The sequence below is a fragment of the Ochlerotatus camptorhynchus genome, unplaced genomic scaffold, assembly GCF_037179485.1.
Source record: "Ochlerotatus camptorhynchus isolate MF236.1 unplaced genomic scaffold, CSIRO-AGI_Acam_v1.1 ptg000391l, whole genome shotgun sequence".
NCBI classification, from domain to species: domain Eukaryota; kingdom Metazoa; phylum Arthropoda; class Insecta; order Diptera; family Culicidae; genus Ochlerotatus; species Ochlerotatus camptorhynchus.
Window position 1 is genome coordinate 1790260 of NW_027040878.1, and position 12498 is coordinate 1802757.

The 12498-nt window shown below is 39.5% G+C and overlaps 1 protein-coding gene across 2 annotated transcripts; it reads left to right on the forward strand.

Annotated features, from left to right (window-relative positions):
* The first annotated feature begins 436 nt into the window (after positions 1-436).
* LOC135710562 (rhodanese domain-containing protein CG4456-like) lies at positions 437-12238 on the forward strand. Of its 2 annotated transcripts, XM_065233174.1 has the most exons (4): positions 455-631; positions 11130-11286; positions 11741-11900; positions 12135-12238. In XM_065233174.1, the coding sequence occupies exons 1-4, from the start codon at positions 608-610 to the stop codon at positions 12187-12189; spliced, it is 396 nt and encodes a 131-aa protein (XP_065089246.1). In that variant the 5' UTR covers positions 455-607; the 3' UTR covers positions 12190-12238. The 2 variants fall into 2 exon arrangements, with proteins under 2 accessions (XP_065089247.1, XP_065089246.1); XM_065233175.1 differs by lacking the exons at positions 11741-11900; positions 12135-12238 and adding an exon at positions 11352-11536 and having other exon boundaries at positions 437-631.
* Positions 12239-12498: the final 260 nt, after the last annotated feature.

Genomic DNA, 12498 nt, shown 5'->3' on the forward strand with positions numbered 1-12498 from the left:
ACCCATATTACTGCCTTTCGCTGGAACAGGCAATGTGGAAAGATGCATCGCATGTATCGGCCAGTGATGCCACACATACAGATTTTTCCGAAATGATTACAGATTACAGATTTTTGTAAAAATATACCTACAGATTTATATAGATTTCGGGAAATGGAAGCTGGAAAATCAAAAATGATGAGTGGAACCACAACATACAGATGGAAAATGTGGCATCACTGATACCGGCACCCTCACGGTAATGGTATGTGTAGGAAGCCATGCACATGTCGACATGACATGCTTTTAGGCATACCGGCACCTCGCGGTGGAGTTACCCACTATGATAGCTGCTATGCCTGTATCGTGCGATGATGATGATGATGATGATGATTACGATGACGACGACAACGCTGGAATTACGACGTTCGACGCTTCGTTCAGGTCACAGTACTGGCGATGGTCAGTAGTAACCTAGCAACCGACCACCACGGACTACTATCTGCGAAGCATTTTTTTTTCACGAAGTACAATAGTGTGTGAATCGAATAAAAGAAAATAATTCCAGTTCAGAGCCTTTCTACGCAACTTTCCATTTTATTCAGTGCTTTGGGAGAGATCGTGTTACATGTGTGCCTCGTTCTTCAATTGGGTAAATATTGATCTAGATAATCTAGTGAAAATTTGAATTTGAGTGATTGAGGTTCATAATTTTGAGAAAGATCCCACTGGGGAAAAATGAGTGCTGTTTCGATTTCTGGTCAAACTTTCTACTGCCCCGTAATCTTAAGCACTGGGCCAAGATTAAGCGGAGCATCACATAGATGTGAAACCAGTTTGGAAAGAAGAATGCAGGAGACACAATCGTCAGAAGATGGTCTATAAGGTCAATGCACTGAATCTGTCGATTCGAAAGGCTATGTAGAAAATCAGGCAGTATGAACAGAATATTTTGTAGCATGAGAACCTGAGATCAGTAAATTACACATTTATTGTAGCACGTTGAACCCAACACGTGTCCAATCGCAGGTAGATAATCTCAAAGGAGCATGCAAACTAACGTTATCCCGCTTTATCTTGTGATAACATATCTCTGCATGCAGGTGCTGCGCCTTCGACAAATATCGCGTGGCGGTAAACATTAAATCAATAACGGCTCATCTATAAATGATTCACTGTACATACAATTAAAGGATGATCCATTAGATACGCCACGCTCTAAGGGAGGTAGGGCGGTTTAGAAAACTATGAAAAGCCAAAGGGTGTGTTAATTTTGCCTGAATTTCGCGTGACGTACTTAATGGATGCTTCCTTAAATTATTTGATTCGACAAACTGTTGTGCTGAAGATCAAAAACGAAAACTGAGTCGAAAATCGTTCCACGTTGAATCGATAAAAAAAATTGTAGATTCATTATTACAGATGAAATTTTGCTAGGGAAAATATTAGCGAAGAGGTGTGAAGCGAAAGAGCCATACTCCGATTTCTGACGTAGGACTACGCCTGTGATTTCTATATGGGGGTACACTTTGTGAAAACCAAAAATGGAACATGGAACAAAATTATGAAAGATTTTGGACGATAATAACTCAGCTGCCTCTGGACCAATTTCAATAATTTTATCACCATTCGATCAGAAATATTTCTACGCATCTGTTAAATTTAAGACTTAATCATTTTTCAAAATGTCGCTATTGAAAATTGCACGCATGTGCAACTGTTGATATGATAATTAAAATTATCACCGATTGCCTGCGAAAAACGATTTCCCTAACACAGATTTCAAAGTTTAATTCCATCCGGTCTCACCAAACGGTGTTTATTCAATCACCCCGTGGTGAGTGGTGGTGTTCTCCAGTACACAACGAAAGGCTGCCTGCAAGCAGCGAGATGCAGCCAACATGAGCATACATACAAGGAGGGAGAAGCCGCACCGCTATTGATCGAAATCAGTAGCTCTTCGTGAGTCACTGTGGGCCATCTATGTCAAGCGCGTCATACTAAAGAGTATAAACAGAGAGAACCTCGCTCAAATTCCTATTCCTACACCAAACACAAGCTCCTGCTGCAGTTAATAAATAAGATTTATTATATAATACCACGTAGACCTACGTCACCATTGCGTACAACCTCATAGGGACAGCCCTTGTAGTTTTACCGTGGTAATCGAGCATTAATGTTTGCACCTCTATTTGAACCCAAGGTGATTCACAATTAATCATATAGTTATAGTTTATATTAGTTTTTTCTCCTTTATTTATAAGGCTTTCAGCCATCGACTGGTTCTCCTCACAAAGTAAAAGTGAAAGAAGAGCTGCAAAATTGAGCAGATGCGAAACGACAATGGAGTGATGCTCATTGCTCGTTGAGAAATTACACTGTCTATTTTCCGCACTGGTGTTACGGTTTTTATAAGACGCAACTAGGAACTCAAGATCATTATAATGGACGTCGAAATGTCGTAGAACACATCAGAAATAACACGGGAGACTAGGAGCGACTAGCAGCGATGCAGGACAGCGAAAGTTTAAACACAAAACAATGCTGGGATTGGGAGGGACCATCAGGGCACCCGATTGAAGCGATTTGGATGGGGAGAGTGCAAATGCCAACTCCCTGTTGATAACATTTCGTGGATAAAGGGCGAGCTCTTCTCCCCGCTCATTGAGGCATCTTCCTGTTTGGGGGCTTGTATTTTTGACAAATTATGCGATCATGTTGTTGGAAGGAGATTCTTTACTGTCCCATAGATGCGTATACTTTGCCTATCGATCCACCCAATCCGATTTTGGTCCTTTATACAGCGACATGTTGAGGACAATCAGAGGTTATTAAGCTTGATCAAGACAAACAGAGAAGACAGCTTACTGCTATCGGACTTAGTTTCCCTGCTACAATGGATGGTAGACCACTATCATGCATCATGCATATAAGTTTTTGATACATACTTCCTTGAAGCTCATAAAACTTCCTCTAAAATCTCTGGGCTCTGACTTGGAGATTTCGTTCCTTCATGAAGACTCCTAAATTTTACGAGAAACTCTCGGAACTTCTCTTAAGTTTCAACAATTTTCCAGATGTTTCTGAAATTCTCGGAATATTCTATATTCATACTCGGAACCAGGGCTATGCATTTTCGAAACAAAGAAAAGAAAATGAACTCTCCGCCGGATCCCGTGTTTCTTGTTATCGAGTCACGATGAACATTCTTCCCTTCAAACATTACTTGACTATCGCTTGTTTCGTTCGTCAAGTGCTTCAGTTCATTTCATTTGAAGCAAAGACTTGTTTCAATTGACGCAATGAATGACTCGAAAACTGCTTCCTTCGTTTTTTCCACTTTCACCTCAATTCGAGCTCATTCGACTTGTCACGCATCACGTAGTCAAGCAACAAAATATAGTATCCGCACAATATCGGTTGCCGATAGGGATGGCATCCGGATTATGTATAGTAATCTATATATATCTATATATATAAAAATGAATTTCTGTCTATCTGTCTGTCTGTCTGGGGTCAGGGGTTTTTGGGGCCGTGGAAGATTCTTATGATGGTTCGAGACCCCTCCCCCTTCTGTAAGGGGCGGCTCCCATAGAAATGAAACAGAAATTTCTGCATAACTCGAGAACTAATCAAGCAAATGGAACCAAATTAGGCATGTGGGGGCGAGTGTGGGGGTATAAGGAGATAATCATAGGGGGTAGCCCCTTAGATAATAGGGGGGGGCTACGTACAATATAGCATGCTTTTTTTTTAAATCGGCGCATAAACTCAAGCTAATATTGAATCCCGAGCAAGACCGGGCACACTCAGCTAGTAATTTATAATTTTATGTTAAACGAAAATTAAATTAACGAGGCCATTCTGGACTCCAAGATGGCGGCCATCGGGGTCAGGAAAAGTCTCAAATACCCTACAATATGGGTATTTTCGGAACGGGGACGACGCGAAGGTGCCGAAAATCGATACCCGACGCCATTTTGGAATCCGAAATGGCGGCCATCGGGTTTCAAAAAAAGTGTTAAATACCCTCCAATAGGATATTTTCGGAACGGGGACGGCGCGTAGATGCTGAAAATCGATACTCGACGCCATTTTGGAATTCAAAATAGTGACAATTGGTTTTCGGAAGTGTCAAATATCCTAAGATATGGGTATTTTAGGAACGGGCACAATGCGGAGATGTCAAAAATTGATAGTGTCAAATACAATATGGGTATTTTCGGAACGGGGACGTCGCGTAGATGTCAAACATCGATATGCGATATGTTGAAATCCAAGATGGTGGCCATAAAGTTTCATAAAACGTTTCAAATCCCCTAAGATATGGGTATTTTTGAAACGGGGAAACCGCGTGGATGCCGAAAATCGATATCCGACGCTATGTTGGACTCCAATATGGCAGCCATCGGGTTTCAGAAGAAGTGTCAGGTACCCTAATATCAGGGTATTTATCGGAACGGGGACCTTTCCGATTCCCACGGCGCGTTGATGCTGCAAATCGATAGCCGATGCCATTTGCAGGCCATTTGACACTTCTTCTGAAATCGGAAGCCACCATCGTGTATTTCAAGGTGGCGTCGGACATCTACTTCTGGCTTCTAGCTTCCAAAAAAACCCACATTGATCGGTATTTGACAGTAGTTCACTGTTTTTTGTAAACCAAAGCCGCCATCTTGGATTTAAAGACGGCGTGACATCAATTTTCGTCATCTACGTCTCATTCCCATTCTGAAAATAACCATATTGTAAGGTATTTGACATTTTTCCGCAAATCGGAAGTCGCCGTCTTGGATTTCAAAATGGCGTCGGATATCGATTTCCGACCTCTAGACGCCATCCCGTTTCCAAAAATATCTATATTGATGGGTATTTGACAATATTTCCCATTTGTTCTGAAATCGCAAGCCGCCATCTTGGATTTCTAAATGGCATCGCATATAAATTTTCGATCTGTAGACTTCATAGGGACTGTTCATAAACTACGTAGACAGTTTAGGGGGGGGGGGGGTGCTGAAAATTTTTCACGGCCCATACAAATTTTAAAAAAATTGTATGGACAATTGTCTACGCAGGGGGAGGGGGGTCAATAATCCCAAAAAAATGTCTACGTAGTTTATGAACAGCCCCATACTGATTACAATAATATCAATATTGATGGGTATTTGATAGTATTTCCCACTTTTTTTTAAACTGGAAGCCGCCATCTTGGATTTCAAAATGGCGTCGGATATCGATTTTCAGCCTCTAGACATCATCCCGATTCCAAAAATACCTTTATTGATAGGTATTTGATAGTATTTCCCACTTTTTATTAAACTGGAAGCCGCCATCTATGATTTCAATTTTCGATCTCTAGACGTCACCCCGATTCAAAAAATGCCCATATTGATGGGTAAACAAACCATCCAACAATGATAAATTTGACATCCACGTGCACAGACGGGGCCTTCCTTAGCTCAGTCGGTAAATGCGCAGCTACAAAGCAAGACCATGCTGGAGGTGGCTGGGTTCGATTCCCGGTTCGGTCTAGGAATATTTCGGGTTGGAAATTTTCTCGACTTCCCTGGGCTTGTATGATTGGACTTGCCACACAATCATATCAATGCAAAAATGGTACAGGCATCGAAAGCTCTCAATTAATAACTGTGGAAGTGCATCTAGAACACTAAGTTGATAGCACGCAATAAGCTAATATGCGATATGCCATAAGCTTGAAATGCGAAGAAGAAGAAGAAGACGTGCACAGATCTATGCGCGTACGCTTAAATGAACCGAGTGAATAATCAACTATGCTTAAATGAACCGAGTGAATAATCAACAATGCTTCAATGAACCGAGTGAATAAAAGTCATAACAAAACTGCGCGAATTTGGATCGAACAGCTTCCCTTCAATGCAAAAGTAAGTTCATTTGACAATGAAAGAAGAAATGAACACGAGTCAAGCCAAAAGAAACAGCATGAAAACTGATCGAAAGTGGTTCTGTTGATGTTGACGGGGATCTGCTCGAAGAGAAGACAGAATGACTTTCAATTGAAAGTGATGGTTTACAGCTTCATCGTCACTTGATGATTTTCGATTGAAAGTGACTTTGTGGGGCCCTGCTCGGAACATACCTGAAAAGAATAAACGGTTAACTGGACTTTTGTGAAATTCCCGAAACTTTTGAAGCTCATGGACAGTACCAGAATTTATAAAATTTAACATTTACAGATCTTAGCACTACTTAGTATCAGATGATTTATTGACAACTCTGAAGTTTCCTGGATATCCATGAAGTCATAACACTTCTTAAAAGTTGCTGCAGTTTCCTTGAAGCTGGTTGATCCGCCTTGAAGTTGAAGATGATAAACCCAAAATTTTACAAAAGTTCCTTACTATACCGCAGTCTATTCATGAAACTTCCCCGGAATCCTCGGTATTTTCTTCCATTCCCCGGAACTTCTTCGTACAGTTTTTGTGCACCCTCTTGAAGTTCTCGCTGCCCTGAAATCAATAAAACTGTTCTAAAGATCTCTTAACTTCCGGACAATTTCTTAATCTCCGTGAATTTATACAATTTCAGTGATGTTCCTGAAATTTTTCTTAGGACCTCTCCCAAGCAACAATTTTTGTTTTATTTAAGTTTTATAGCAGTTGATATAACCAAATTATAAAACCTTCACTGACGACCACATTGCTTTAACAATCTCCTGAGAACCGCAATACAGCCATGTCATGGCCAATTGGCCCAGTTTTAATGCAGTCATTAAAACTTGATATGCGAACTACTTTAGGAGCATAGAATTTATGTCAGTTTTATCACACTCTAGACGTGATTGTTAAAAATGAAAACATAAAACCTCCTCCAGGTCAGAAAGTTTTAACAGCCTTCTAATGACTACCATAAAACTATATTACAACCGCATAAATCGCTCCTGAAGAAGTTGATAAAACATGATACGCAAAACATTTTGACAACTTTGAAGGTTTTAAGTTGGGGTTTTTGGATGATAGTTAATATTGAGAAATATTTTATTGTGGTTTTATTCTTTCGATGTTTGATGTGAAATCATGATCCTTGTCATTTGGTAATAATGGCTGATATTATTGTACATTGAAAATAAGACGACTTTATTATAATTTTAAACCAATCTGTATATGCTTCACAGCATGCCGTGCAATATTTATGGTGATTATTATACCAAATAGGAGCATAACTTTAGTGCGCCATATGAATACTAAAATATAGGGATATTTTTAATTTGTCTGCATTAGCACCATGCATTAAAGAGTCATTCAAAGATTATCTATTTAGTACAAAACTGTTACTACTGTTGAGCAATAACCAAACACATATTATTTAATTATACATAGATGTATGAAAGTGTTTTATTGCCTATCAATTAAAGCGTAATTATTCATACTGTGTGAAATTTGTTCATACGGCGACATTTTTTTTCGTTATAACTTGCTACTCCTTAAAAATACCTCAATATAACATATTCTCCTAGATTGGAATTCTATAGCATAACATAAACCTAATGGTTGTATCTTAGCATTTCGTAGTCCAAATTGAGAGCGTTAAGTTATATTTAAGCTATATAACTAGCTTGCTGGTTTTATTCGGTACAGCGAATCAAAACAAAACAAAAACCATGACCACCTGTCAAAAAGTCAACATTCCAAGCGATCCTCCTATTTTCGCTTGTATCCAAGATGTAAGAAATGCTTATTGGATCCACTAAAAGCTTTTTCAATACAAGGTTTAAAGCCGTGATGTCAATACTGGCCATCTCCAAACGGATTTAGTGAAACTGTCGGCGTTGCTTTAAGAAGGGTTCGTGGATCTTTCGGAAGTGTATCGGAAAGCCGCTTGTTCAATATTTTTAAGAGCTCCTTCACCGCACTGTGCCTTATGTAGGGATCGTATAACTGTAGTTCCTCCAGGAGTTTCATATTGTCGATCGTCTCGTCTTCATCGTGTTCAGAAGCACTGAAGGGGTTTTCATTTCATATATCTGAATAGATTTGTTTTTTATAATGACAAAACATTTCAGAGTATTTATTGTTGTAGCAGTATATTTCTTATCTGTGAATCTTAGGCCTCTGATAAAGATGATAGTTGTAATGAAGCTTTAATGAAGGTCTAAGACTGCTTCAAGTTTTATATCGGTCATAAAAAGTGTACCATAAAACATAATTGTGTGTTTTGTTTTGGTTTTATTCTTCAGTTATAAGTAGTGATGCAGAACCACCTTACAGCTACCGTTAAAACTATGAAGTCTGAGTTTTAATTTAGTAGTCATAAAACAGTTTTATAGACGACTTGACGGCCTGATTTTATGACAAGCACACAAAACCGTAATACAACCACAGGCTGGAAGGGATGCTATGATAAAACAATGATAAAATAAGAATAAATCTTCCAAGCATTTAGATTGTTACTTGGGCTAAGCTTACCTTTTGTTCTCAGTAATTTTTAAAAATTTCTACGTTCCCACTGGCTTTCTGAATTCAATGGAACTGCTCTAAAGTTCTCGAAATTTACCTGGAGTTCTCAGAACTTCCCTAAAATTCAAGCAAAATTTCTCGGAACTACTCGAAGCTCCTTTAAGATCTCTTAACACGACTGCCCTGAAACTCCTCGATCTCCATTGAATCCAAAGAAATTTTCCTCAAATCTAAGCTATCGGAACTTATCTGATCTTTGATTTTAAAATTTGCCCGTAGTGTTGGCTGTTCTTGAAGTTTTCGGAACTACCCTTTATTTTTCAAAACTTCCTTTAAGTTCATATAAATTCCAAGAAATTCTCATTCTTGCAGGTTCCCGCTTTATTTCTGATGTTCATGGAACTAACATAAAGTTCGAAATTTTGTACATGTACATGAACATTCCCATTTGTGTGTGGGAAAAATATAAATTTAGATAGAATTGTAATATACTGCAAAATTGTAATATACTGTGAAATGCGCAGAATTATGGCAAAAACTCTATAAAATTCTTATCAAGATTTTCTTGGAAAACTTTTCCAAATTATTTGGGAACTCTTGTCGGAATTTCCTTCAAACTTTCCTAAGAATTGACTAGGAATTTCTTTTGAGTTATCCTTACAATTACTTTTGAATTGAATTCTGATATTCCTTGAAACTCTCCTAAAAATATCTCATCGCTCCAGACTTTAGATTATCTCTGATTTCTGCATAGCTTTCCTTTAATTCATTCACAGAATCGAATATATATTCGTCCATGAATCCCTTATCAATTCTCTTCATAAGACCATTAAAATTCGTCTGAAAGTGTAATCACAATTCAAATTTTCTTTCGTTCTCAGTATTTTTAAAAAATTTCTACGTTCCTACTGGCTTTCGGAATTCAATGAAACTGCTCTAAAGTTTTCGACATTTACATGGAGTTCTCAGAACTTCCCTAAATTTCAAGCAAATTTCTCAGAACTGCTCGAAGCTCCTTTAAGATCTCTGAACACGACTGCCCTGAAACTCCTTGATCTCCATTGAATCCAAAGAAATTTTCCTCAAATCTAAGCTATCGGAACTTATCTGATCTTCGATTTTAAAACTTGCCGTAGTGTTGCCTGTTCTTGAAGTTTTCGGAACTACCCTCAACTTTTCAAAACTTCCTTTAAGTTCATTGGAATTCCAAGAAATTCCCATTATTGCGGGTGCCCGCTTTATTTCTGATGTTCATGGAACTATCATAAAGTTTTTAAAAAAAAACTTCCTGCCTCTCCTGGAACTTTTTCTGACCTTCATTGGACTCCCAACTTCTTTGAAGTTTTCTGGACTTTTTACTTGGAAAGTCTACAACATTGTTTCCTGAAGTTAATTTAAGTTATATTTTACCTAAAGCTTTCGGAGCTTCCCTAAAGTTTCCACAATTCTAAAGTTCCTGAAATTTTCTTGACGTTAATAGAATTGTCGTGATGTTCTCTATTGTTCATGTTAGTTCATGAAATTTTTTTGAAGTCCATATAACAGCCATGTAATTTTTATAATTCACCCTTAAGTATCTTAAAGTTCAGAACTTTCCTCAAGTTCTCGAAACTAACCTGATGATTTCAAAAATTTCTTTGAATGTTTCGGATATTCCCTTAAGTTCTTGGAACATCCCTGAAGTTTTCTAAATTGGCCTAATAAGCTCCTACTTACTTACTTTGACTTCTGCGTGAAGTCAACGATTTACATAGTTCTTCTTTCCTTTATTTAACGTCGGTCTCTGTTCCGCAATCTAGTGCCAATCACCGACGGACATCGATTGCCATCCATTGACGGCAATCGAATGTGCAGGAAGGCAGCTTCCACACCTGCGTAGGATATCGCACCCATTCAATTCAACACGCATATGGGCCGGGACCAACTGCTTTACTTCCCTTCCGAAGGAAGAAGTGACCAGAGATTTTTATGCCTCAGAAAAATCCCACCGACCTCGGCTGGGATTGAACCCAGACCCATTGGGGTGTTAGAAAGCAGTCACGCTTACCACTACACCACTGGCGCCGGCTGACGATTTACATAGTCGAAGATGCTAATTTCAAATAACAGACTGTAGTGGTAATTTTTATACGATAGATGGAGGAGATGAAAGCATAGAGTTGATAGTTCCGTTAGAGTACGGCAGTGTGAAAATTGCATATAGATAGTAGATAGCGAGCTAGGACAACTTTTAAGGAAGGTACAAATCGGTTTTTCCATCCCTCTTTACCAAACTCCCCCTTTGGAGAGGGGACACCATCCCTCTCCAAAGGGGGAGTTTGGTAAAGAAAGATGAAAAAACCGATTTGTACCTTCCTTAAAAGTTGTCCTAGCTCGCTATTCGCTAAATTAGCATCTTCAACTATCCTACTTACTTGTTTTTAAGGTGATACTCTAAGGAAATCATACAATTCTGAAATTGCTACTCTCGGTTTGTTGTAGCGCAGCAATTAAGGAGTAGCAATAAACATATTTGTATATCTTGTGGAAGCTGACATTTATGCATTTCAAGTTTCACGCTAAGGCTATGACCTTAAGATCTCAAATCTTCCCAGAAGTTTTCGGAACTTCCCAGCATGGTCTTCCTTCATAGCTCCGGCTTTACCGACTGAGGCAAGGGAAGGCCCCTATTTTCACTAAAGTACTTAAAAGCGATTCCCTTCCTCCGTTGCGCAGATCTCGGGCCTCTTTTCACCGTCAAGCAATATGTCGATCGCCACCTACGAAGAAGTCCTGGACCTCCCGAACCATCCGGAGAAGCTTCTGATCGACGTTCGCGGTGCCGATGAACTAGCTGCCACCGGTCAAATCCCAACCAGCATCAACATTCCCCGTAAGTATTCCGATAATAGCTGGAGCCTGTCGTAGACAAGATAGCTTTAACATTCCACAATCCAGTTGAGCAAGTAGCGAAAGCATTCTCACCGAAGACCAACACAGAAGACTTTCAGCAGTTGTATGGAGTTCCGAAGCCCGCTCCCGATCACTACATCATAATTTTCTGCCGGACAGGAAGACGAAGTCAGATGGCAATCGATACCATCAACACCCTTGGGTACTCAAAGTAAGGCAGCAAACATCGTGTGGTGGTGCTTAGAGTCATCGCGTATTGTTCATTTATAACCCCATCATCCACAGCAACAGGCACAGAAAATCGCGATTTGGACAACCGCAGAATGTTACACCTAACCTAACCACAACTAATATTTATCATTAGTCATCAATCAAAATTAAGGGTTATTCGGCATGATAGGAGCTTTCCCTTTTTTTCCCTATTTCTGTTTCAGTTCCCACCCTGGAAAGGGCGTTAAACCTGCCGGCTGATGAATTCAAGGCCAAGTACGGCCACGATAAGCCCCAACCGGACCAGGAGGTGATCTTCCACTGCAAGCTCGGTGGAAGGGCCCAGACGGCCGCCGATCTGGCTACCCGCCTCGGATACACAAAGTACGTCTCGATGTGGTCGGTCGATGTTGAACCGCACCCCGATGTCGTAGTCGTTGTGTTCTGTCGCTTGTCTATCTAGGCATAACTCTTCTGTTCTATCTCGCTGTATCTATTTAATCTGTGTGCAAATAGTGTTTCTGAACTGGTGCCGGTTTCAGCATTCTCATTCGTATTAATTATGTTGGAATTGCAAATTTGCAGAGATTGATTTACACTTTCTTACGCCAATTTTAGCGCCAGGAACTACAAGGGATCGTGGACCGACTGGGCTGCCAAGCAGGGCAAGTAGGCTGAATAATCGTTTTTTACCACCACGCACCTCTAAATCTATAAGCTATGTTTACGATCGATGAAGTTGATTTGAAATAAATTCGTAATGTTATTTAAGTGTAGAATGTGTTTTAATTTTCCGGGAATGACACCACCCTTATTAGGTTAGTTTACGTTACTTTATTTTCCTGATTATCATCAGGGCGACTGGTTCGAGATGTGGGTTCAATCCCAGGCCCTGCAAACTCAGTTAAATACTACCTACTAAAGGAGCCATCTCCACATTTAATTTTCCTCCCCAATATTCATTTAAGATAAAAAAGCCGTC